Source organism: Channa argus, chromosome 17 (assembly GCF_033026475.1).
Source record: "Channa argus isolate prfri chromosome 17, Channa argus male v1.0, whole genome shotgun sequence".
Lineage (NCBI taxonomy): Eukaryota > Metazoa > Chordata > Actinopteri > Anabantiformes > Channidae > Channa > Channa argus.
The window spans coordinates 6,393,081-6,418,466 of NC_090213.1; the positions used below are offsets into that span (position 1 = coordinate 6,393,081).

Below are 25,386 nucleotides of genomic sequence, written 5' to 3' on the forward strand. Positions count from 1 at the left end.
AAAAATGTTTCAAAATTGATACTTGATGGCTTCAAAGCTGTTTGAGATTGACCTGACTTCACTAACCTTTGCTACTTGATCTCTCTGTAACAATTAACCCTCCAATGGGTCAAGCCAGTTGCTGTAAGCATTGCTAATACTTTTTTGACTTAGCTTATGAAAATGCTGGAAGGTTCCTTATGAGCCTAACAACAAAGTAGAGTGTATTTACTTAAAGGTACAAGACAAAAACTGATTTTGTAATTGATTGAGGGATATTGTCTTTCTAAAAGCCAGAATCTAATATGTGTACTTTTTACTAGACTTGGTGTCTGGTTTCTTCCATGTCTGTACCCCATTGTTCACCCCAAATTTATCAAGCACTAAGTTTACCATACAATATTCTAATCGCTGAGTGTCGAAGAAGCTTTTGACCATGTGCTATACAGTGATTTATACAAAGTGACTATTAGTGATTATCTTTTAATCTCTAAGACAATCATGTAAATAAAGTTCAAAAGCTAAAGATGATAAATAGTATTACATTTATCAGACTTCTACATTTCTATTAAGTGCCTCGCAGCACTACAAAAGATCTCAACAGTGGCTTTTTGCTGAAGACTAAAGACACCTCCCTGAGGCCTTTTTGTCTCCCGCTGCCTCCCAACCTGGGGTCTTCAATTCAACCCCTTTACCACCTCCATTAACAGCATCTTCAGTGGGGCTTTAGATGCCCTGAAGGATCTCAGTGAACAACTGCTCAGGTCATTGTGTCAAATAGCGTTCTTAAATGTGGATGTGGAGACTGTGTTTGTGTGTGTGTGTGTGTGTGTGTAAGATTAAAATGATGGATGTGTTTGATTAACAGCTTGTGTGTGCATGTTTTACGCTATTAAACAAATATTGTGCTGGTGTTTCAGATATTAAACCAGACTATTCATCATGCGTGAATACTGGGTAATCACTGTCAGTGCATCTAGGTTTTCAAATGTTGGCCTGAATTATCCAAACTATATCTCTGTTTGCAGTGTAATACATACTTTCTGTAATTTTTTTAACAAACCTAATATCAGTATTGTATTCAATAATGAAAATAATACTAATAGTTGTATCCCTATCTAGCTCTATTCCCCAACAAATCATCTTGTGATAATGAAAGAGAATTTGAGTAGGGTAGAACCAACCTCCATAACTATATTATTATAGTCTATCTATATTAACCCTGTGGTAACACTGCCTTTTTTTTTTTTTTTAAACTCCTATGAAATCTTTCACCAAATGAATTTAAAAACACACATTTTTCTATCCCACAGCTTGGTCCTGGGAGTGTCTTTATTTGTGGGTGTTGTCTTAGTCTCTCCCTCTCTCTCTCTTTCTGTGTGTGCATGAGAGAGTGAGTAGGCAGTCGCACATTTGAGTGTTTGCATTTAATCTTGTGCTGCCAGCTTTAAAGCGGCGTTTCTCCCCAGAGATAAGAGGATTTGAGAGGCACTGCTGTGGAAATAGTCTCTCTTTCAATCTCTAAACACACACAGAGGCAAGACAAAGTGGCTGTTTGAAATGTTGGTGTGTTTGTTTATGTCAAGCACGTGAGAAAATACTGCAGTAGACCATAGCTAATATGATTTTATAAATACTCAGACCTAGGATTAAATAATGAGCCATATGCTCATTAGTGTTGATGGCATTATTAGTGTTCTTTGTTGTGTGGGTGTTTTAAATTTACTTATGTTTGTGCCCTATTACAGAGACACCATCAGACTTAATTTCCTTTCAATAGTCCAAAAAGAATTTTAAGTGTTGGCTAGTTTGTATTGGAAAATACTGTGCTGAAGCCAAGTCAAAATTCTTTCATATGCACCTCATTTTTGTAGATAGTCAGTTTAGCTGTAATTTCCACAGAACTTCAGTTCATCCATAAGATCAGTAAGTCAGCCTCCTGCCGTCGCATGGAGTTTACACAGGTGCTGCAATGTTATGTCAGACCTGCTGGATTTAGACACTCTTTTCTTGCCAGATTGCAGCTCTAACTGTGTGTGTCTGTGTGTGTGTGTGTGTGTGTGTGTGTGTGTGTGTGTGTGTGTGTGTTTATGCGTATGCGTGTGTGTTTATGCGTTTGTGTGGGTGGGTACAATGTTCGAAACTGTGGGAGCGGCACGAAACATAATTTACTCTCACACTTTGGTGAAACACTCACATGGACTCTAGCAAGCTGCAACATTATACATTAAGCATAGCAAGCAGATCAAAGCACAATTAGCTTTAGCTCTTCTTCATCCTGCCTTCATTGACTTGCTTACAGCTAAAAGTCTATAATTAGTCCCAAGTAAATGACCCTCACTCAAGATCCTGTCTCACCACCAAAAAGATAGGCAGACAATACTGCACCAATACTACAATACCAATACTGTCTATACTAGCGTGAGATAAAGACAATTTAAAAGATGCCTTCACTGATAATGAACTTGCTTCTTATGGTTATAGTTTGCGTAGTACATGTACATAAATGACATTAAAGTTCCCACTGACTTCCCAATATCAAAATGTCTCTCTACTTTAAGCTGAAAATTGCCTTCAGATGACATTGTTTGGAGGAACCTTCAGTTCAGATTATGTCATCTTGTTGCTAACACTATAGAGTTTGTAATCATGGTCAACCCGCTTTTGCAGAGCTGCCCCAGATGACGTCATCTGAACTGCTAATGATGAAAAACTCTTCTGTGTGATATAATCTGGAGGAGTTTAGCTAGAAGAAGAGAAATGTTTTAATATAGGGAAGTCAGACCGAAGTTAAAAGCATTAATGTATATTTACACCCTAAACTAAAGGCATATAAAGCAAGTTAAAAATTGTTGACATCGCCCTTTAATGAGGAAGCTATAATCGAGAGAAATTAGATCTGTATGAACTTCCTTGTGACACTGTAATCTACTCTTGGCACTTGAGATATTCTTTGTACTGCACAACATAGCTGTCTCCACCTAACTTGTTATGTTGATTCACTGCCTCTCCCTTGCCTGTGTAAAGAGCAGCCCAGTTTCAAGTAACAATACCTCTGAGCTTTAATTATCAGCTCAACCTGTCAACTTGACAGTTTCCCTGTGAAAAGTTGTTTGACCCAGTAGAAAATACCTGCGGAGGAGAACAACAGTTCATGTCAGTATAATAATAGAAGAGTAATATTCCAACAGTTCCACATTATTGTAGTAAATTCAAATTAAATTTACAATATTGACAAGGTTCTTTATTAGCCATTGATTGAGCCCACAATAACAAACACTTTGTTAAGAACCAAGTCGCATGTTAGACAAATTATCTATTTTCCCCAAGGACCCGAAATACTCAGAGATCAATGTAAAAACAGAAAGTTAAGGTGGAACCTATCCAGAGGCAATCTCAATGCTCTACTAACTGTACAATTACCTTGTAACATGGGATTCCTAAAAAAAAATTATGAACAATTATAGGTAGTTTCATACATTTGCAGGAAATGATCATTAGTCAAGCAAAAAGCTAGAGAAAGGAGTTTTATATGTTAGTTTTGTCCTATCTGAAGAGTTATCATTTAGCAGCCATCTTATTTCTCATTTTCATATCTGCGTTTCTGTGTCTTTAGGTTGTCCACGGCCAGCTGGTGTGCAGCATGGAGACCTGCTGAACCAGACGGAAGCTAACCGGGGATCCTTTCCCCCTGGTACCCTGCTGACCTATGGCTGTGAGCCAGGGTACACTGCAGATGGACCCACCACAATCATTTGTACCACTTATGGCACATGGTCCAGTCCGCCACCACAGTGTATCAGAAGCAGTGGTGAGTAAGATTCAAAAACACATGAAACACCTTTACTATACTTGGTAAGATTGTAAACTGAAAGAGCTTGGTGAAGCACATACAATGATTCACTTTTTTAACACTCTGAGGTTGTTGTCTAAGTGCAACAGCCATATTGTTAACTGACCTTCTTGGTTCCATCTTTTTCCAGTGTGTTCACCTCCTACCGAACCAGAAAATGGGGGCTACCGCTGTCACCCATCTCCCTGCCACCGGCTCACCCAGAAGACCGTCATCGAGTACTTCTGTGATGAGGGCTATGCTCTGAAGGGAGACTACAAATTCCTCACCTGCCAGAACGGGGAGTGGGACAGTCCCATGCAGATTAGCTGCAGACTTACACAAGGTGTTTTTCCTTATCCCCTGTGTGTTATGACTTCATTTTTGAGGACACACAACCCCATTAAGGGAATGTATAATGCGTGTCTGTGAATCACATTGTCATTTGATCTCTGTTGTCTTGTGCCCTTCAGACAAGGAGCCAAGTTCTCCGCTCGGTATACCTGCTCTGTCTATTGTGGCGTCCACGGCTAGTTCTGTGGCACTCATCCTGCTTTTAGTGGTTCTCTTTGTTCTTGTACAGCCAAAACTTAAGTCCTTCCATCACAGCAGGTAAGACACACACACACACACACACAATTGTATTCTCACCCAATATGTTCACAGTGTATTAATGTTTAAATCAGTTTCAATATGATAATTCTTTGGTATAATTATAATCACATAGTCTTTTTTTTCCCTAGATGAAAACAATATTTTTATATGCTCCCTGCAAAATATCTGTGATCTCGCTTAGAGTACCATTTTGCTCACCTTAACTGACTTCATTGTAAAGTTGGTCCTAGAGAAGTTGACATTTCCCCAGATCGCTTAATAAAGTAGGTCAATGCAGGTCATTCGCTGTATGAGACCACACTTCTCTTAATACAATGCTTTATTTCCCCCCCACCTGAAATGTTCATCTTGGTGCATTTTGTATTTGTCTTTACTGAAGAGGTTGAACATGTTAAAGGATTTTTTTTATCACTCTTCCAGTTTATTCAACATGTTTTACCAGAAACTCTCTAAAGATTTAGTTTTTTTCATATTGGGTGCTGTAAAGTTCTTCTTACAGTTTTACAGATTAACACTTATGCTTTAGCTTGTTATTCTTTCTGTATACATGTCTATTATTCAGAAGGCTTGTTTGAAACTAGCTGCATAAAGTCGTCATATAACATGACAACTAGCTTTACAAGGTGGTTCTTTAAATACCTTACAAATGAAAGTGAATATGATTTACTAACTGCATTTCCTATGGCTTTGTGATTCAAAGGCTAGAACAACACTTGGTAATTGTGCCTGATGCCTTAGTGCAGCCTTTTGTAAAGAGATTTTGCAGTCAACATTCAGTGCGTTTACATGGACTTAACCAGGTTACACGAAAGCTGGTTTCCTAACTGTCATGTAAACAGGAAAGCTGGTTTCTGAAAATTAGGATTAGGGAAACACGATTTCCCCAGGTAGATTTTCTCCAGAGAACACTGGTTTCCCTGACATGTATGCATGTAACTAGTTTTCTAATCATCTTTGTGTGTGCATAACAAAAGGCTGTAGACAGGAACAGGCAGCTGAGTGAAAGAGTGAATGAGAGAGAGATCATTGGTAAACTTTAAATGGCTGCTTATATGGCGCTTTTATCCAAAGCGCTTTACACTCACAAACTGATGGCAGTGGCTGCCAGCTGTGTCTTTTCCTCTCATAAAGTAGCATTTTCTCTGACTGTACCGTTAAAATCTGTGAGTTATGCTTCAAAAAATGGTCTGAGGTGAAGGAGAAATTAGTTTACTTGTCTGCTGCATGTACACGCAGACTTCCACTAACCAGGTTTGGTAAGTTCTTCTAAAATCTGTGTCCCCGCTTACCAACGAAGCTGATTTCTCCGAGTAACCTGGTTACTTAAGTGCATGTAAACGCCACTGAACACCTGCACACAGAAGTTCAGCTGCAGCATGACCACATCATGCCTAATTAACCTTTAGGAGTCTACAATCACACCGTCTTGATCAACTAACGTGATAAGTAAAATCAAAAGTTTTTAGAAACAACTGCAGACTCCACTGTCATGATCCATTTTGTTCACACCTGTCTTTCTGTGCATCCCACTTTTTCTTGTTTCTCTGTCTACCAGGAGAGAGCAGGGAATCTCAGGCCAGGCCAGCTCCATTATGGTGGAGGGCGTACAGGTGACGCTTCCTTCCTATGAAGAGGCTGTTTATGGAAGCAGCGGGCCCTGCAGCACTTCAGGTCCTCCTCCTTCTCCACCACCTCCTCCAGCTCCCCCAGAGTCTCGAGTACCTATCGTGCTCTCTGAGGGGCTTCCTCAGGGAGCCACAGGAGGCCACGGCGCCAGCAGAACCCGCCACCACAGAGACTTAGACTTCTGTCTCCCATCCACCTCCTCCTCATCATCCTTCTCTTCTCACCGTCATGCAGAGACGGTGCTTGTTCATCAGGCCCCGTCTTCATCCTTATGTTCTTCATCATCATGGGCTAGAGAACACCCTGGCGGTGCATGTGCTGGCCCTCTACCTCTCCGTAGAGACTCTGAGAGCAGCGACCAGCACAGTCTGCTTTCTGTCACCTCTGGGGATGAGTTTTCTGATGGTAAGAAGAAGCAATTATTTCACAGAATACCAAATATAGCCAGACTAATATTAAGTTTTGGTAGTTAAAATAATGGTGTAGTAATTATAATCATGCAAAACCTGCAATTAAAAAATAGAACATCGTCCATCTTTGTATTGTGCATTACGGGGGATAAATAAAGAGTGACATGATTTTCCACATAAAGGCAAGATATCTCAAGAGTAATTTCATTGAACAACATAGTCTCTGTTTTAATGCCAATTATTGTTTGGACTAGACAGGTTTGATGATTACACTCATAAATAACCAAAAACCATAAAGTTGCTCACCACATTAAAATAATAAAATTGTTTCACCTAAAATTTTAAACTTGCACTGGTAAAACCATAGGACTGATACATATCTGTGACATGTATTTTTTGGCAGCAAACCTGTACAATGGAGAACAGGGACAAGATTTTAGAATCTATAAAACCGCAGACTCCAAATGACTAAAATCAATTTATGTATATGGGAAGGCATTGCCTGATTGTGCCCTGCTCCAATCTAATGTCTACTCTGTCCTTTTGCAGATATTCCCCTGTTGAAGGAAGCATGAAGCCTGCCAGCCTGCTATCAGCATCAGCCGCAGAGCCCTTCTTTTCCTTATCTCTCAAAGCTGACCAGGACTGACTCTGGCTGCCAACCTACTTTCCCTGACTCCCTTAAGCAGTCAGCAGAGAAAAGACTGGAACTATACCCATTCTCCATTGCAGCCTCTTCTGCCATTGGTACCCATGCAGAGCAAAGTCAACAACCAATACTTATTTTACTAGAAGCAATGATGGAACACCACTGGATGAAACTAAAGACAAGCCAGACAGTGTGGTTCCAGCTCATCATAAGTCCTGTAGATCCTATGTATATGAGTAAAGCAAACATACTGAGTCAAGGTTGTATACTATAGGCTATGTATTACTACACTGTACACTTGCCTATTTCCAAATATAGTTCTCTATATTAACATTGATAACAGACGCTTCACCAGAGAAGGCTAAGCAATCAAGACACTTCAACTGTCTGGAAAATCCTGCGGATACAAAAATAAAATAACTTAATGTTTGCTCCTGATGCTGCAATGTTCAGAAACAGAATCGTCTTCCCACTGTACTTGAAAAGTTGTGAGTGACGGCTGGGTTTTTGTGGCCCTATTTGTGAATGCTGCATGTTGTTTTGAGTTATTGCTGTCGCAGCACTGGGGCCCTCTCTGAATGAAGCATGAAGCCTCCACTGTCTCTCTCTTACACTCTCTGGTTGTCTAGGTATCTGTGTATATGGTTGGTGTGTAGGATATGGATTAGTGGGATTGGCAACCACTTTCACATGAGCTAAAAGCAGTGTGAAGTGTTTTATGAAGCACCATATCACAACTGTAAAAAGATCTGCTCCTTTCTTTTCTGCCACCAGCTGCATTCAGCATTGGGAAGTCGCTTTTCTGTTGCATGAGTGAGACTAATTGGTGTTTTAGTTCCACAAATGTACCTGTGTAAGGTGAGGGAGACATAATTTCACATTCTTCTGAACTCCGTAGAGAGGACTGTCGTTCAACATGGTGATTGGGCACATGACTAAACTTTAAGGATGTTTGTGATTTTATTTTCCCACTGTATTTATTGTTTGATGTTTGGCTCTGTTTGCTTTGAGTTACTAAATCTGAGTGTGTGTGTGTGTGTGTGTGTGTGTGTGTGTGTGTGTGTGTGTGTGTGTGTGTGTACGTACGCATGTGTGCGTGCATCCATCCTTATGTGTCAGCTAGGTTGGAGAAGACATGTCCTCATATGGTAAGCCTCGATACATCCATTTCCTGAATTGCCTCTCTTCAGATGAGAGGCTGTCTTCGCAATGTCCCTGTCTAGGAAAATATCCCTCCCAGCAATGAATAAGTCACATGAACAATCTAGTGTCACTTCAGGCAATGAGATCACTGCACAATGTGCGAATTATTAGTCTACTCTCATGTTAGAATATTTATCCTTTGCTGAATGGCTGGAAAACACAAATTTCCTTAAAGGACCTGGCTCACACCCACCTTCACACTGAACTGACGATTGTCCACGTTTGTGCATTATTGACACAACTGCAACTGGTTGCAGTGAAATATTTTGTTTTGTTGTATAGCACCCCAACCCCCACTACATACCCTCACTCACCCCTGTGAATGCAGAGTGCAAGTTTAAGAGAGAATCGTGTTTTTGTTAGCAGTCGTTGTGTTTTTTCATTGCCACTTGAAAAGCTTTAGTGGTGGAGCTGATCACCCTGGAAACAAGATGACTCCGATAGATCATGAGAATTACTTTTCAAACAAGAAATGTCTGACTTTCTGTTTTATTTGGTGTTTGTCTCTGTCATTGTCAATGGCTACATTATTAATGCAAACAGAATGTTGCCTTAGACTTGTATAATTTGTTTTTTTTTATGTATAATCTTGAGCCTCTGCATTGGATTGCTTTACAATATTGCAACATGTTTTTTCCCCAATGGCCTTACTCTATTCTTTTATATTCTATGCATTAAACCGTCTTTATGTATTTATCAATGCGTTTATGTTTGTTGTGAAAACGACTAAACGAATGTCTACCCTTCTCTGTCCTACCCTAGCTTTTCCAGCTACTGTGATGATTATAATGATGATGAATTTATAAGCACCTGTATTTCACTATTCAATTGCTTCTCTCTTGCTCTAGGACATGAAAATATTATGGGATTGAGAAAAGAAAAAAGCTGAAATTTGTGTAGAAGCACTGTTGTACAGTGTTGCCACTCTGAAAACAACAGGTTAAAGTACACATCATGAATTTAAGTATCAATGCTTTCAGCTTTGGTTTTTCCTCTGTACATGGCAATGGGTGTGAACATAGTAATTTAATATTTGTACATAGTTTAATTTAATTTTACAGTGTGTATATAACTTTCTAATTAAAGCTTTCTTTTGAATGTGGAAGATGAAGTGTCCTTTATTTTAGTCCAAGTCAAATGGTTTTTCTTTGCACTTGATTCATTGCACGCACCCTGGCAATGTATAACCAGTGATAAATGATTTTTAAACATTATGGTACCTGCTGATACTCTTTATCAGTTATGAGATCATAAATTCACATATTTTCATTGTGATCCTTTAATTCAGAATCAAGTCAATCATTTGCCAAAAGGAGAAGTACATGTATTGAAAGGGCAACGGTTGTTCCATCACTGCTGAACAGTTTATGCTGTTTATTTAGATAAGAATAACCTGCCTGTTGATCACTGGCAGCTGTAAACCTGTAGTATATTTTATCTTCTGTCTTAAACAAAGTTTGTCTCCTTTCAGTATGTAAGTTTTTGTATGTGAGTTTTTGCTCAAAATATGGCTTATTATAATGTACTTGTACTCAATGTTTCTGCCAAAGTGACAGCGACAGTACAAAATGTGATCGTCCTATGTATTAGTACTATTGTGTCCGTGTGACATCTAGTGGTCAGAAACAGAAACTGCATTATTATGCAGTGCACGACACCATGTTCGGAAACCGTCGCCTCACGTCGACTTATTTCGTGTTCTGCAGTGTCACCCAACGTCCTACGTCACATCGGTTATTTTCCATAAAGTCTCCTCCCTGAACCAACGGCAGTCTCCATTTTGATTGTCGAGCTTGCGGTTACTTTCGACGTCCAGCACAAATAAATTCCTGCGCGACCACTTTCAAGGTACGTCTACGGTCTTTAAAATGAATTATGGCGTCGAGTAATCAATAATCACTCGGTAGTTTCGTTAAAATTGGTTTAATCTGTCTTGAATATGTAGCGAGGTTTTGCTTAGCTAGCAAGCATCACTTCATTAAACGAGGTAGCTAGCGCGAGGCCTAGTAGACCTAGCATGCTGCTAAAATGACGGAAATGGGTTATTTGCTCCTTCGACGTTGTCTGGTCGCCGTTCATTTCATGAAAACTGCGTACGATGCCATAAAGATTGTTTGCCCACGAAATAACGTTGCGCAAAATGTATTACTGACAGTTTTCTGTGTTTAGAAACCACAGCAAAATGAGTGGATGTCGTATTTTCATCGGCCGGCTGAGCCCCTCGGCTAGAGAGAAGGACGTGGAAAGGTTCTTCAAAGGATACGGTCGCATTCGAGATATCGACCTGAAGAGAGGCTTTGGGTTTGTGGTGAGTGGCTCCCGTTAAATAGAGATGCGCCATTGCAGCTCTAACGCCGTGATAAACTGGAACTGTCGCAGAAAGCCGACGTTCAGTAATGGCGGTTGATGCTTTCTTTACAGTAATACGCACATACGCTGTCGGAAAGATTTCAACGCGTGGCTGAAAATCTAGTTGTTTTTTGGTTTGTTTGTTGGTTTTTAGGAGTTTGACGACCCCAGAGATGCTGAAGATGCGGTGTATGAGCTTGATGGCAAAGAGCTGTGCAATGAAAGGTGCGAATTTTTATTTTAGTCAGTGTGAAAAAAAAAAAACAGTTTGTAAGTTTAACTTCATCCTTTGGTCCCAAGCTGTAGTTACATTGCATTTATTTTTGTTTGGTCGCTTTAGGGTGACCATTGAGCACGCCCGTGTCCGTCTGCGAGGGGGCCGTGGTAGAGGTGGAAGCTCTGGAGGAGGACGTTTCTCTGATCGCTATGGCCGAGGCTCCCAAAACAGTCGTAGGTAAGGTTTCCGGTAACGAGTTGACCCACTTTGTGATATGGATTTAATTTCATTCAAATATAAAGACTAGTAGTAATTGGCACTGGTGCAATGTCGTCTGATTATTGTACTGTTTCACGTTTTTCTTTTAGCCGAAACCCTCCTCCCATGCGCACAGAGAACCGCCTGATCGTGGAGAATTTGTCCTCTCGTGTCAGCTGGCAGGTTAGTTTTGCTGCATGTTTTTAGACACAAGTCTACAAGCTGCAGCTCCAGCAGTCTGCCAACAACATACATGCAAAAATCTAGAACTGATGCTAAACAAGCCTTTTTTTTCTTCCTAAAACTAAACCAATTGTTTTAGATGTAGCTCACTCATATGCATCAAATATATGAAGAAGCCCAAATATATATATTTTTTCCTTTTCCAAATTCATTGCTCTTATTAATTACTGCATTTCATGCAGTTAACCAATAGGCCAAAGAGCAGTAACAACAACAAAACAGTTAATTTGTTCCTGTTTTAAAATTGTAACCAATTCTTCACCCCTTTATTTGCCAGCCTGACTGTTGTGTCATATGGAAGAGCTCGCTTATGGTGGAGTTAACCCCTTCTGGGTCCTTCTGTCTGGGTTGAGCCTGTGGTGTCAGCCAGTGTGTCCTACTCCTAGTTGACGCCTGCTGGTCTTGTGAGCGCTCGCTCCACAATAGAGGCGCTGGCGGCCCCTTCGCTCGCTCGCAATGCCTGGTGTGTGGTTGAATGCGAGAGAGGGGAAACAGAGAGTTGGCAGAGAGAAAGGAGGGCAAAGAGCGAGAGTCGATGGTGGTGGCGTATTGATCGATGGTTCGTTAATTTGAGGGGCTTCGATCGATCGATATCCCCCCTCCCTTCCTCCCTGTGGTGTTCCCGCACATCGCAAGAGAGTGTGAATTCCTCCCAGGTGCCCATGGATTTAATCTGCTGTTATCCCGAGGTTATGGTGGGCTCGGAGAGCCTGCGTCCCACCCCAAAGGGTTTCGCTCTCAGGTAGTAGTTTCCTCTCTTCCACCCTGTTCACTCTCTTTACTGAGGCGGGGTGCCGAGACAGGTGCGCTCCCGGCGCCGAGCCCTGACCTCCTTGCCAGGGAAAATGGGGCTCTGAGTGTCAATCGCTGCCCAGGCGGCGCCACTGCAGTTGAGTTTATGCAGGTGGTGTCCATCTGTAGTTGTAATGAGCAGTGGGTCCAAGCATTTTAAAACTGTTGCAAAAACTCAGCCTGTCCAGTAGCAGCACTTGTGAAAATTGGGTGATCTTTAAATTGGTACACAGTGTTTTTTTTTGTTTTTTGTTTTTTTTTGTTCCCAAGTTGTGAATTTTTATAAAACACATGATGTTGAAAGTCCAGCTGGTTGAACAGTTTTTTTAGGTTCTTGGACTCATCCTCCTTATCTGCAGTAGCCTGTGTAGTCTTCTCAGAGAATCTAACCACCTCTCTTTTGGGATGTATCAGCCCTGTTTTATGCCTCAGCCTGTGATTGTGTCCCGAGCCTTTCAGTGAGTTGACTGATGTTTACATGTGTAGGACCTGAAAGATTTCATGAGACAAGCTGGGGAGGTGACATTCGCTGATGCACATCGTCCCAAGCTCAATGAGGGGTAAGTCCATCAGTCTTTGAGGGAGAGTCTTTACCATCTCAAGCTCACACTTGCATTTTGAGAGCAAATTTGTTTATTTGAGCAAAAGTGTTTATTTTAATCTATTTTTAGTGATTTACTTTTTTTTTTTTTTTTTTTTAACAGGGTTGTTGAGTTTGCCTCTTATAGTGACCTGAAAAATGCTCTTGAGAAACTGTCTGGAAAGGAAATCAATGGGAGGAAAATCAAGCTTATTGAAGCAGCTAAGAAGAGGTGAGTTGTCTGCAGAAACTAAAATAACAATATACATTTTAAAGTCATTTTCCTTGGCATAATTGGTAATGCACAGGTGATTGTTTTGACAGATAAAAGTTTTGCTGAATTTTTTTTAATATATTTTGTAAACTTATTTCCCCCATGAATAAATAAGAATTGTATGAACATTTAGGCAGAGATCATGAGGCAAAATGTAATTTAGTTTTCAAATGAATGAGCAAGAAATACTATTATGCTTATATACTTTTCAGAAGTGCACAATCACAGGAAAATCTCTAAATAGTTAAGACTTTCTGCAGGCTTAATTGTGTTTGTTTTTTTAATTACTGCCTGTCCAGTCAGGCTGCTAATCAATCTTTATTTAAGTCTTTATCTAATCTTTTATTAAATCTATATATGTATTTATCTGCAAGAGCTGTATTGCACTAATTTATTTATATTTTTTTTTGTCTAGGTCAAGAAGTCGATCCCGGTCAGAAAGCTCTTCACGCTCACGGTCTCGTTCTCGTGGTCGCTCTGCATCTCGCTCACCCAGACGCTCCCGCAGCCCCGCCAAAGCCCACAATCATTCCCGATCACGCAGTGGCTCTCCTGCTGGTGGTGCATCTTCCCCAACCCCCAAACCAAAGGAGCCTGTTAAACGCTCTTCCAAGACAAGCAAGTCTGCCACTCCCCCCTCCCCCCCACCTGCCCAGAGAGCCTCTGCCTCCCGTTCACGCTCTCGTTCATGTTCCCGTTCTCGTTCTCCTTCTACTGACAGCCAACGTTAAAACCTGTGTTAAGTTTTTCGGAGTCAAATGTAAAAACAAGTTGTTTCAGCGTTAGAATCAACTTGAGGGATTTGGCAGACTACAGTTCCTGTGACAGGAAGTTTGGAAGTTTTTCCTCTAGTTAAGTTTGGGTTTTTCTGCCTTGAATCTTTTTTTTTTTTTTTTTTTTTTTAATCACCATCAATTTTTTTTTACATTAAACTTGCAGGTATGTTGTCAGATGAGAACAATCAAGTTGGTGTTTTTTTTTTTAATTGCCCTTAGACAATTAATAATTGGAAAAGATATCAAATGAACTTGGTCAGGTTTAGACCTAACAACCACACACCTCCAAATGTATTGTGGCTGAGGTCCAGCAAGTCACAACCACCTGATTGGGCCTGTACAGGTGATGTTTCGACTTTAAAGAGAATCTGTTTTGATTCTTTTCATAACTTTTATGACCACTTTACTTTTTGTGACACTTCTTCTTAAAAGTTGACAATTTTCAAATGCTTATTTTCCAAGCCCTGTTGCTGTTTTCCTTTATTTTTGTACGACAGCTGCTGTTTGATATATACAAATTGGAACGCTCACGTCTGTTCATCAAAAAGTTCATCAGTTCATTCTTTTATTGAAAACACTTCTTAAGACAAGTATAAACTATAACTGGCAGTGATGGCTACTGTATAAACGTGTGTGTACAGTCAGGCACCTTGTTCCAGCTGTTTAAACAGCTGTACAGTAACTTTTAAGACTGTTAAAAAGTTTGTTGGCAGACATACCAAACTTTTGAGATTAAGGTCTTGCTTTGATTTGTGTGTTTAATGCATTTGATTCTAGTATTGTAATGTTTTTATTTTCCTTTTGCGTTAGAGTTGTGTACAGCACTGCAGATTTGTTTTACATGGGTATAAATGTAATTCCAAGAACCCTTGTTGGTACTGTGACTGATGTTACTGTGGTACAAGAGTTTTGAAAATGCAACAGTTTTGTACATAAGGATTTTATTTTCAGTGAAAAAAAATATGATGGATGTTTGTATGGTGTAGGAAGAGGATGAACAGCGTTTTATCTAAATCATGAATCTTGTTTGTGATTTATAATGATACATTTACAAATAAATTTACACATTATCAACCAGCAATTCAGAATATATTTGCAGTAAGTACGTTCTGGCCACAAAATGGCTGCCCTGCTGATATTCATATTTTTCTGTTTGCTTCAAGTGTAGGAGCAGTGAACTAGTGCGCTTTGTCCCATCTGCGTTGGGTTTTAGCAAGAGTTTACATTCTCATGATGATGTCATGAGATGTCTTGCAGTCCATCCATCATACAGTCCCCTCTTTCAGCTTGTCTTCAGCTGGTGTAGGCTGGTAAACTTCTGTAGGTTAGATAAGAAGGTGGGTTGAAGATTACAAATGGACTGTAGCACTAGTAAAAACATTAGTACAAGCTGAACGTTAAACATTACTGTCAGTGGTATGTTACACCTTGAAGGGTCATATGCGTATTAATTAAAAGTTCGTCTTTGTAAGTAAAGCAACTCCTACGCATCGTAGCTTCAAAGCTGAAGCTGTTATAAGTGACATTTTAGTGTTTGTTCCATTATCCACCAAATTGTGAAATCAGTAATTCTCATCATCCCTTTGTATAATCTGTAAGTAAGTCTGTTCTACATGCAACTGAAATATTGAATAGGAAACACACTTATAATTTTCAGATATCTTATAGGCACAGTTCCAAATATTAGCTAAAACTTCCCGTGTGTTTTGCTGCTTCGCTTCATCTTTTGTGATCGTAATTACATAATTTGTGGGTTTTTGAAACAATTTCACTGTTTTCTATCATTTCATATCAAGTGATTGGTTGATTGAATTGAGTTGCAGCCCTGCCTCTGTGTAAACGCATCACTCTTTATTGGCATCCATCTAACTCAGGTGAATGACCTCCAAATAGGGCTGTAAATAAGGATTTTCTTTTATTTGTTAATTTGTTTATCATTTTTTGTTGCACAGTTATTAATCTGTAAAATGTCTGGGTGTCATAAATGAAAAGGAGCGTTTTAACAGAGCCCAATTTGCATTGTTATAAAAATGGAAAACTGGGTAAATGTCAGCAGATGAGAGCTGGAAAGTATGGGTTTTAGCAAGTAGTTAAGTTGTATGACGCTGATTAATAATCCCAATTTTCACAGAATTTGTTATTTTGGTAAATATGTTTTGGAACAATATAAATTGAATAAGATAACTGAGGATGTAATAAAGGCCTATATTTTTGTCAGCCATTTTCTCTTACTCCATTAACTCTTAAACAACCGTTACATCCCACTTACCTTTCGGGTTTTGTTTGAACCTCTGGTGACACCTGAACAGCACGATGAGCACCAACGCCTCCATGAGCTGAAAGGCCACGTAGACCATGGGGAAGAGAAACAGAGGGCCGATCACTGCTGGAGGAAAGGCCAACTTCAGTATGGTGGAGCACATCTGGATGTTCTGACAGCCTGTTTCCATGGCAACGGTCCTCCGTTCCCTGATGGATGGAGACTTAGTCATAACTCATGAATACATAAAAGGAAGGTTCTTGACACTTTATTCCCTGTGACAATGTCAAAATATGATTTAAACCAAGAAACTCTACATCTTTCTGATGAGGCACAAAAGACAAAGTGAAAGGTTAATGGTTTAGAAATCAAATAACTGCTGTGGGGTTGTGGAAAATCCACTTCCATCTTTAGGGAGAACTGTCAACGTTATGGGTGTTTTAATTTGTAATATAATCTAATCCTCAGAGAAGACAGACATCCGCATGTACTCAGTTGAGAACTAGCTGACAACAGCTGGCAGTTGTATATAAAGGTTAATGTCTTGGTGTTGAATATTAATTGCATTTTGCATTCCATTGCCTCGTGTATAGCAATTTAAAGAATATCTGGCTAAAATCCAGTCAGAGAACACTGATCTGCTGTTTTGGTTATCTGAAACTAATTTGCCTCTTTCAGAGGAATTCTTTTTGACTTTTGCGAGATTTATAGGAAACGCGTGCACCGTAAGTCTTACTATTTTTTGAGCTTGGAAACGGGTTTCCGTGCTACCCTTAAAACACAAGTCAACTGTTTTAAGAGCTGGTTTAAATGCATGACTAACTTAGTTAAGTTAGTGGAACTTGGGAAAACCCTACTCGATGGTTCTGGGTTCAAATAATATTAACCGTGCCGCAGGAAGTTGAGTAGGTTATTGTCTAACAGCAGGATCAACGTCACTGAAACCCAAAGTGCCTGGAATACTGAATTTCCTCAGTGAGATCAATAAAATTCAGTAAAACGAAGATATTAAGTTGACCCAACTGTTAAGTCATATAAATAGTTGGGTCTTCTTTCATTTTGCAGAGTCAGTTTTTGACCTGAGAGGGAAGTTGCAGCTGTCATTTTGTTGAAAAACCAAGACAACATGCAGCACTGTGTCTGCCGGTGGGATTGCTAGGATTCAACACTAATCATCATCATGCTTTTATCATAAAAACATAAAGACACACAAGGGTTCCTTCATTAACTTGTTCTTCAAATATGACAAGAAGAGCAAAACTTACATTTTCATAATGAGTTATTAGGTTCCTCCATTAGCCTGTATAGTGTTTACCATGTAGAACGGTGTGACATTAGAGGGAAGCTTTGTCATGGAAATTGAAATGTTTGTAAAGTACAGATTTTTTTTGTGGAGAATGCTGAGGTATGTTATATGTTATTGTGTAGTTCTAAATATTTAAGCAGTGAAAAGTGATTTTAGTTCAGGTGTCCTGCATCTTTTTTCTAGAAGATAAAGGTTCAAATATCTACGTAAAAAGACAAACTACCAACTTGGCAACCAAAAACTAGCTTTTAACTGAACGTTCACTGAGCTATAAATTCTAACAACAGGTTAATTAAGTTGTAATACAGACACAAAATAAACAGTGCCCTTTCAAAAATAAAGTACAAAAACTCCTGACTCACGATTGCTTGAGTTTGAAGAGTGAGGAGATGATGTATCCGAAGGCGTAGCCTATGAAGGGCATGAGGGCACCAATGGCCATGAGCGGAGGAGACAGCACCGTCAGAATGGAGCCTCCGATTGCAAAGCTGGCGATGACGCCAAGCACCACGACGGAAATCATCATGATAGTGAGGCCTACCTGAGGACAGTGGCACACGAAACACATCAGCCTGTGGAGGGGCTGGTCTTTGACTGGGTTTCTATGTTCCCATTAAAAGAAAAGGTTCACTGTTGCATTGGGAGACAGGTTCTTTTATTTCAGCGGGGATTGGTTAACATGCCCGGTTGGACCAACAATCTGAAACCCATAACGCTTGCATTCATAAACCTGAGAATATTTTGACATCATTGCCGTGATTCTGTAATTCACTTAAATAATACCTCTTTCCCAGAATTGCAGATGGATTTCCTGACCATCACACTTACCTTTGTTATAGTCTTGGCGAACTGTGGCCTGTAGTAGTTGATGATGATGCCAGCGCCACAGGGAATGAGGATCATGAACAGCGATGTAATGATGTCGACGTAGGGCACTGTGTTCTGCAGGTTAGCGAAGCCCTGACAATACAAGTAGAGCAGAAGGGGCATCATGCCGAGAGCCAGCAGCGTGGAACAGGTCGTCATCAAAATGCTGGGTGGGGGGGGGACATAAACACAAGTAGATGGGATAAGCAACAAAATCTTGAGAAAAAACACCAAAGGAAGAAAATGTGGTTTTAGACTTCTTAATTGTTGGTTCAGTCTTGTGGATTACCTGCCTGTTACCTGTCAGACAATTGTCCCAATGTTTATGTGGTAAATGCTACAATCGCCCTAATGCCCAGGATCTACATCTGTTTTAGTGGGGGGGCTTGATGCGGCATGCGCTCAAAATAGGGTGGCATATTCAGAAAAGGGTTTAAACTCAAATCTAAAATCTTTTTTTGAAATGACAAACAGCATATTAATGAGCTAACTGTGTGTTTATAAAGTGTTTGTTCAGTGTCAGAAAGGTCAAATACGTAACTTGATCAACAATTCTTAACTAAAAATGAACTAAAAATAACAACTTATCTATCTGTTATGTAATAATGAGAACTGATTTAGTTTCTTTGGGCCAATCTGACAACATTCTATCAGCACCTAAGGAATGTGTTGGATGTGCTGAAGGCCAGATAGAAGCCTCAGACAGAATGTCTTAAACACTCACATCTGTTTGACACCCCGTGGGGTGAATGGCCTCTCGGTTAAACGTAAAGGGGTTTGGCGTCTCGTTATTATGCTTTTAAAAGCATTGTGTTTTTATGATGTGACTTGTGATGTCCTGCAGGCCATTCAACCCTGATAATGATAAGGAGCAGTGTTTCTGATAGTCACAGGATTTTCTCTGCTGCCATTAATTACTGCTGCACAGTTCAATGAAATTTCAAATGTCACTACGATAAATTCACCAATCAAACAACCTACGCTTCTGCTCCTCCTTATTAGTTTATCACTGGGTATTTAATACATTGTTTAGTGGCACCTCATCATAGATGGCAGTGTAACGGTAATCTTCAGGTCATTGCACTGCTAATAATACAGGTCAATTTCTGACATTATGTGTCTTGCTTTGAAACGTATTTGTTGGTGAGTGCAAATGTGTTACAAAAAATGGGTCGTGTGTGTGTGTGTGTGTGTGTGTACCTGAGGTTCATGTCCCCCTGCAGAGCCAGAGCCAGGATGTTGGAGAGATTTCCTCCAGGACAGCAGCCACAGATCAGAACCACCACGGCCGTCATTTCAGCCAGCTGAAAGGCCTGTGCAGTATGACATGGTAATAAGATCACACAGCGCTGCCAGTGTCGCTAACACTGTCCAATAGTGAAACCAGGACGTTGACTGATATTTAATGAGGAATACAGCAAAGTAAGACTGGGTTTGTGGTGGAGCGTATGAAAACCTGGGAACTAACTGCTCAAACTGGTGAATAATTCATCCGGAAATAAACTGAAAATGGTTCAGATAGAAAACCGGTTTTCTATCTGAACCATAACCTTTGGGATTTCACTGGGGAAAAACAACAGCATTAGGTCAAACTTGTTAGCTTCTCTGGAACTTTCCACAGTTTACATTGTGCTGAGCTTGTTTTGTTAAGGACCAGTTAAAAGGTTTTATATTCACGTTAATGTATGTTTTTCTTTTGTAAACAGGTTAATGGGTAATTATATATGTATTCATCATATACATGGGTGGATTATGAGAAAACAGGCCTCCAACTTCATTACATTGACACTAAGCTGTCACTTCATTTAATCAGGCCATTTGGTCACATGGTGCCAATTGTGGGTCATTTTGTGGCTCCTACTCATTTATTTCTCTTTTTCGTCCTTTTCACCTCTCTCGGAACATTTTGTGTGACCGTTTTTTATTTGATTTTTGCCTGGTTTTGGTTGTTTTGAGGCTCCTAACAGAGGTCTATGAAGAAATATTAACACTTACCAACCACCCACCCCCATACAACATCTTAGACCCCTGGTTCTGTGCCTAGGCCCAATTTCAACCCATCCACGTTTATATTTACTGGGTTTCTTGAGTGACCTTTGTTGTTATGTATCCGTGTTGATATGCTGACTATTTAATGCAATTTGTGAATCCTTGTTTTCTTACAGCTCTGTTGTTTTACACACAAAAAAAATAAAAACTATAAAACTTCTATTCACCACACATTCATGACAATGTCTACCTTAGCCAAGCAAAATGCTGTGAGAGGCATGATGCCATACTGGGCCAGCACTGCTATCGCCACCCCCTTAGGCTTCACTATGTGATGCTGGAATGAAGAAAACAATATGTTTCATCACAGAAATATTAACAAATACAATTTATTTCCTCTCTGAATCCATATAGTGTATTTTAAACAGAGGATTATGTATAAATAGGTGTGAAGTCACCTTGATCTTTGACACCTCCATTGTGCATCCCAATGATACCATAGTTATGAATAAGGCAATTATTAAAAGTATGTTGATGGTTTTGTCCATCACTGGTGACATGATTGTATAAATGGTGCTCGTGTTAGCAGTCGTCATATTGAACAATTTGCTGTCGCTTTGCAGCCAAACTCCATCAGAGAACAAATCTGCGGTGTAGTCTTTGGTGAATTCCATGCTGGAGCAGCAATGTGAAGTACTGAGCTGTAATCTTAGAATAGAAACAGACACAAATAGAGTTAGAAAAAAATAAAATACAGCATATTTGAGTCAATTTGAACACCACACTGGAGTTTTGTAGAGTCTTTGAAGAGTTGATGAATAAGGAAAATGAAAGAGTGGAGAGTAAAAGAGGTGACTAGTGTGGAGCAGGAAGTAGCAAAGATTAGTACGAGTGAAGTGAGGAGGACGTTGAAGAGGATGAAGACTGGAAAGGCAGTTGGTCCTGATGATATATCTGTGGAGGTATGGAAGTGTCTAGGAGAGGTGGCAGTGGAGTTTCTGACTAGTTTGTGTAACAAGATCTTGGAGAGTGAGAGGATGCTGAGGACTGGAGGAGAAGTGTACTGGTACCAATTTTTAAGAACAAGGGAGATGTGCAGAGCTGTGACAACTACATAGGAATAAAGCTGATGAGCCACAATGAAGTTGTGGGAAAGAGTAGTGGAAGCTCGGCTAAGGGCAGAGGTGAACATTTGTGAGCAGCAATATGGTTTCATGCCTAGAAAGAGTCCAACAGATGCAGTATTTGCTTTGAGGATGCTGATGGAGAAGTACAGAGAAGGTCAGAGGGAGTTGCATTGGGTCTTCGTAGGTTTAGAGAAAGCATATGACAGGGTGCAGAGAGAGGAGCTGTGGTATTGTATGAGGAGGTCTGGAGTGGCAGAGAAGTATGTTAGAGTGGTGCAGGACATGTATGAGAGCTGTAAGACAGTGGTGAGGTGAGCTGTAGGTGTGACGGAGGAGTTCAAGGTGGAGGTGGGTCTGCATCAAGGTTAAGAAGGTGCAGGACTTTAAGTACTTAGGGTCAACAGTTCAGAGCAATGGAGAGTGACGGTGGTGAGACCAGCGATGTTGTTCAGCTTAGAGACAGTGGCACTGAAGAAAAGACAGGAGGCAGAGCTGGAGGTAGCAGAGCTTAAGATGTTGAGGTTCTCTTTGGGAGAGACGAGGATGGACAGGATCAGGAATGAGGACATCAGAGGGACAGATCATGTTAGATGTGTTGGAGATAAAGTCAAAGAGGCCAGATTGAGGTGGTTTGGACATGTTCAGAGAAAAGACTGTGAATATGTCCGTAAAAGGATGCTGAGGTTGGAGCTGCCAGGCAGGAGGTCTAGAGGAAGACCAAAGAGGAGATTTATGGATGTAGTGAGGGAGGACATGAAGTTAGTTGAAGTGAGAGAAGAGGATGCAGAGGACAGCGTTAGATGGAGGCAGATGATTCGCTGTGGCGACTCCTGAAAGGGAACAGCCCAAAGGAAGAGAAGATGCAAATTCACTGAACTGATTATATCTTTTGCTATTTCTAATACACATTTTAACAAAACTAGTAAATTACTTCCCATTGTGCGTTTGCTACTTAAAACTCTTCAGAAACTCTTTTTTTTCTAGTTTGAAACTGTAGTTTGAAAGATGATGAACACTTAGTGTTGATTTCAGTGTTTTCCATAGACCTTTGGAATTTAATCAGTACAAGGACAATGCTTGTGTCTCCATGTTGAATGAAGAGCTGCTTCTTTAAAGTGGAAAATGTTGAATATAAAGAAATCCGCTGCTTTTAAGTAAAAACAATTAGTGCAAACTCTATTTGTTTCCTGGATCCAATTAAACCTTTATGTTAATACAAGTTAACATGTTTAATTTCACCTGGAGTTTTTACTCAACAGGTTTCCACTCAATTTTCTAGTAAATTCAGCTATGTCAGATTGTTATTGTGTTCTCCTTATTTTCTTGTTCACCGTTTCTACAACCAGCAGAAAGGTCAGTGTTTCATCAGAAAGGATTAGTGATTAGGTGAACACAATCTGCCAGTTCATAGTTCACAATATATGGTTTAACCTTTAGCCTAATATCACTATAGCGTCAATGACTGAAAGGTACTTCAACATTTTTTACGGTGCCAAGTAAGACATCCCGTATTTTCCAAATTCAGCAGAGAACGTGCAATACCACATAGGAGCTTGTGTTATACTTGACTATTTTGTATTTATAGCACACATTATATATTCAGTCCACCTGTTTCCCAACATGACACACGTATCAAAAACACATGTCACTCTGAGGAATGCATGGGACTGTGAGGCTGACACTATCAAAAGGCTTCAGAAATGTCACCATTTTAACAACAGTCCCAAGAGATATTCACAAATTATATTATGTTAATTATATTCATATTGAGCAGTTTGTGTTCTGCTGTATACGTTTGTTTTCTGGGGAAGAACAGCCAACTTTTGCTTTTTTCAAACCCAACTCCCCTTTGTGATTCGATGGCAATTTAACCTCTATCTCCATTGTTGACAACCACATCCTCCCTGTCGGCAAGCTCACACGCTGTGTGCACACAAATTACTTTCACAGGATTTTTCACATCTACTTTGCACCCGTATAAAAACACTCATATAAAAAGCTGGAACACCACAGATCTTCATAAAAACGTAAAAAACTACATCTACAGCTGAACTTCTGTGCTGAAGGTGAGAATTGCACACCTCTTCAATGAGGTCAGTTTGTACAGAAGAGTAGACCCCCCCCCATCCCAGTTGGATTCTGTAGAAGCAAACACTTACTTACATTTGTTTTGCAAAACTGACAGATATGTTTGCAGCAATGCTTCACTCGTTGTGTTACCTGTTGGATCAGACGTGCTTCCTCTCCTTTCTTCTCTTCTCCCTGAGACAAAATCTCATGCTTAGACGTGTCTGTGTCTTTTGTGTCAGCCACAAATGACACATGAAGGCTACAGGTTGCACAGAAGTGCCATCTAGTGCACAGTTGACTGCTGCAGCATGAGAGGTGATAAGGCTTCTCAGACCCTAATAAACTGCAGTAAACAGAAGCGATAAATAGCTTTTACCAAATGTGTTTGGTTTCTCGTGCAGTTGTTTTCTAAAGTGAATAACATGTGCAGTGACCAAACTCTGCAACTGTTTGGCCCCAAATCTCTAAATTGTTTCACCATCATTGTGGGTTTTTTGAGAACTGTATCATTTTTAAGCAGCTATCTTGTCTCAGGGACATTTGTGTCTGATATCATCAGCAAGCGTGTGATGCTGTGGAAATCTCAGAGGACAAAGATCTTGTTGTGAATTCTTACTGTTGGATTTGTTTACTTGAGCCAAAGAGAAAATGAGAATATCTTAGCACCTCTGTACCATGAGAGTATCATTCATCTTATTTGTCCTCACCTGCTGCAACTTTAACTGCAACAGCCAATGATAATATTATCTATTGAACCATCCAGTATAAAGTAAAATAGGCAGCAGTTGGTATTGGATGGATGGAACCTAAATGTTTAATTTTGGTCACTACTTACAGAAGAACCACTCAAAATGACCATTTGATTCCAAGAATTTGCTAGGGATGTTTCAAAAGGAGCTTTGAAAGTTAAAAATACACAGTCAGGTCATTCGGAGTCTCAAGTCTACAGCTTTACTTTACGATGTTATCAACCTTCTTGTTGCTGACATCATTAGCCAGCAGATGAACATCTGCCAAGAACAAACTCTTCATGTGACCCAAATTGCTCACAGTTCACAGGTTATTTCTCCAGAGTTTATGCCAATATTGTCGACACTTTTCATGTGCTGGGCAATTCTGTAGTTGCTGACAAAGCTGCAAAACCCTTTGCATGAAAGAGGATAACTCCTTAGGTATGTAGCTCTGAGCAGGCCCCAGAGAATTATCTACTTAATGCATCTGACAGTTATAATGACAAAGCTAATTCCATGAGATCTTGTGTCTCGAATACTTCAGTTAATTTGAAAAGAGCAAAATAAAAAATAACAAACACACAAACAGAAGCCTATGAATGAGATGTGAAAACTACTTAAGAATCCAGGAGAAGGTGAAAAGACATGCTAACAAACAGGAAGTGATATAAACCTTTAGCTTTGGGGGTGAGGGGGGGACAAATTTGTATTTTTACAAATTTGACCCTAGTTACTTCATATAAAAATAAAATAAAATAAAAATGGACCATTCCAGTTACACTGAGTCAACTCAAATTACAAATAGCTCGTGGAGTCACATTACCCACTCCACTGCTGACATGTGATACCACTGACAGGATGTAAGAGGCAGAGGGAGGGAGTGTGCTGCCCTCCATGCATTCTGCTCGACTCGTTGGTGAATAAACACTACAAGTCGTTTTAAGTGTAACATTGAATGTTAAATATGCAAACAAGTCTCCATCCTAATGAAACAAGAAGGCCTGACTTTTTTCATCCTCTGCTGCCCTAACATTTACTTGTACAAGTCCCCTTTTCGTTTGCTCTGGTGATGGACAGGCTGTCAGATGAGGTTAGACAGGAACCTCCATGGACTATGAGTTTTGCAGATGACTGGTGATTTGTACCAAGAGGGAGGGAGCGGGTGGAGGAAAATCTCGAGAGGTGGAGGTAAGAGTATCAGCGAGAATGAAAGGAAAGGTGTTCAACATGGTG

General features: G+C 40.0%; 3 protein-coding genes across 8 annotated transcripts in view; 2 read left to right on the plus strand and 1 right to left on the minus strand.

Moving 5' to 3' along the window:
- Positions 1-9,419, plus strand: part of susd6 (sushi domain containing 6) — a 28,055-nt gene extending 18,636 nt beyond the window's left edge. For both annotated transcript variants that reach the window (XM_067481544.1, XM_067481542.1), the window contains 5 exons: positions 3,596-3,790; positions 3,963-4,157; positions 4,285-4,423; positions 5,982-6,457; positions 7,012-9,419. In XM_067481544.1, coding sequence (XP_067337645.1) covers positions 3,596-3,790; positions 3,963-4,157; positions 4,285-4,423; positions 5,982-6,457; positions 7,012-7,037 — 1,031 coding nt within the window. In that variant the 3' untranslated portion in view covers positions 7,038-9,419. The remainder of the gene's footprint in view (positions 1-3,595; positions 3,791-3,962; positions 4,158-4,284; positions 4,424-5,981; positions 6,458-7,011) is intronic.
- Positions 9,420-10,019: 600 nt separating this feature from the next.
- On the plus strand, positions 10,020-16,020 carry srsf5b (serine and arginine rich splicing factor 5b). 4 transcript variants are annotated; one of them, XM_067481547.1, is made up of 8 exons: positions 10,021-10,162; positions 10,484-10,622; positions 10,818-10,888; positions 11,004-11,117; positions 11,249-11,321; positions 12,660-12,733; positions 12,878-12,985; positions 13,443-16,020. In XM_067481547.1, the coding sequence occupies exons 2-8, from the start codon at positions 10,497-10,499 to the stop codon at positions 13,756-13,758; spliced, it is 882 nt and encodes a 293-aa protein (XP_067337648.1). In that variant the 5' UTR covers positions 10,021-10,162; positions 10,484-10,496; the 3' UTR covers positions 13,759-16,020. The 4 variants fall into 4 exon arrangements, 3 of the variants coding, with proteins under 3 accessions (XP_067337650.1, XP_067337648.1, XP_067337649.1); XR_010911213.1 differs by lacking the exon at positions 13,443-16,020 and having other exon boundaries at positions 10,020-10,162; positions 11,659-12,733; positions 12,878-12,953; XM_067481548.1 differs by lacking the exon at positions 10,021-10,162 and having other exon boundaries at positions 10,470-10,622.
- slc10a1 (solute carrier family 10 member 1) lies at positions 14,982-23,685 on the minus strand. 2 transcript variants are annotated; one of them, XM_067481545.1, is made up of 8 exons: positions 23,573-23,685; positions 20,684-20,933; positions 20,476-20,562; positions 19,437-19,549; positions 18,198-18,402; positions 17,732-17,910; positions 16,073-16,272; positions 14,982-15,121 (listed from the first exon to the last, which is right to left on the minus strand). In XM_067481545.1, exons 2-8 carry the CDS (start codon positions 20,897-20,899, stop codon positions 15,069-15,071), a joined length of 1,053 nt encoding a protein of 350 aa, XP_067337646.1. In that variant the 5' UTR covers positions 20,900-20,933; positions 23,573-23,685; the 3' UTR covers positions 14,982-15,068. The 2 variants fall into 2 exon arrangements, with proteins under 2 accessions (XP_067337646.1, XP_067337647.1); XM_067481546.1 differs by having other exon boundaries at positions 23,516-23,626.
- Positions 23,686-25,386: the final 1,701 nt, after the last annotated feature.

Coding starts and splice junctions, on each gene's coding strand:
- srsf5b (XM_067481547.1), top strand. CDS start 10,497: ATGAGTGGATGTCGTATTTTCATCGGCCGGCTGAGCCCCTCGGCTAGA. Junction 10,623..10,817: donor AGAGAGGCTTTGGGTTTGTG/GTGAGTGGCTCC, acceptor GTTGGTTTTTAG/GAGTTTGACGACCCCAGAGA. Junction 11,118..11,248: donor GGCTCCCAAAACAGTCGTAG/GTAAGGTTTCCG, acceptor TTTTTCTTTTAG/CCGAAACCCTCCTCCCATGC.
- slc10a1 (XM_067481545.1), bottom strand. CDS start 20,899: ATGGAATTCACCAAAGACTACACCGCAGATTTGTTCTCTGATGGAGTT. Junction 19,550..20,475: donor CAGCATTTTGCTTGGCTAAG/GTAGACATTGTC, acceptor CATACTGCACAG/GCCTTTCAGCTGGCTGAAAT. Junction 15,122..16,072: donor GTTCAAACAAAACCCGAAAG/GTAAGTGGGATG, acceptor TCTAACCTACAG/AAGTTTACCAGCCTACACCA.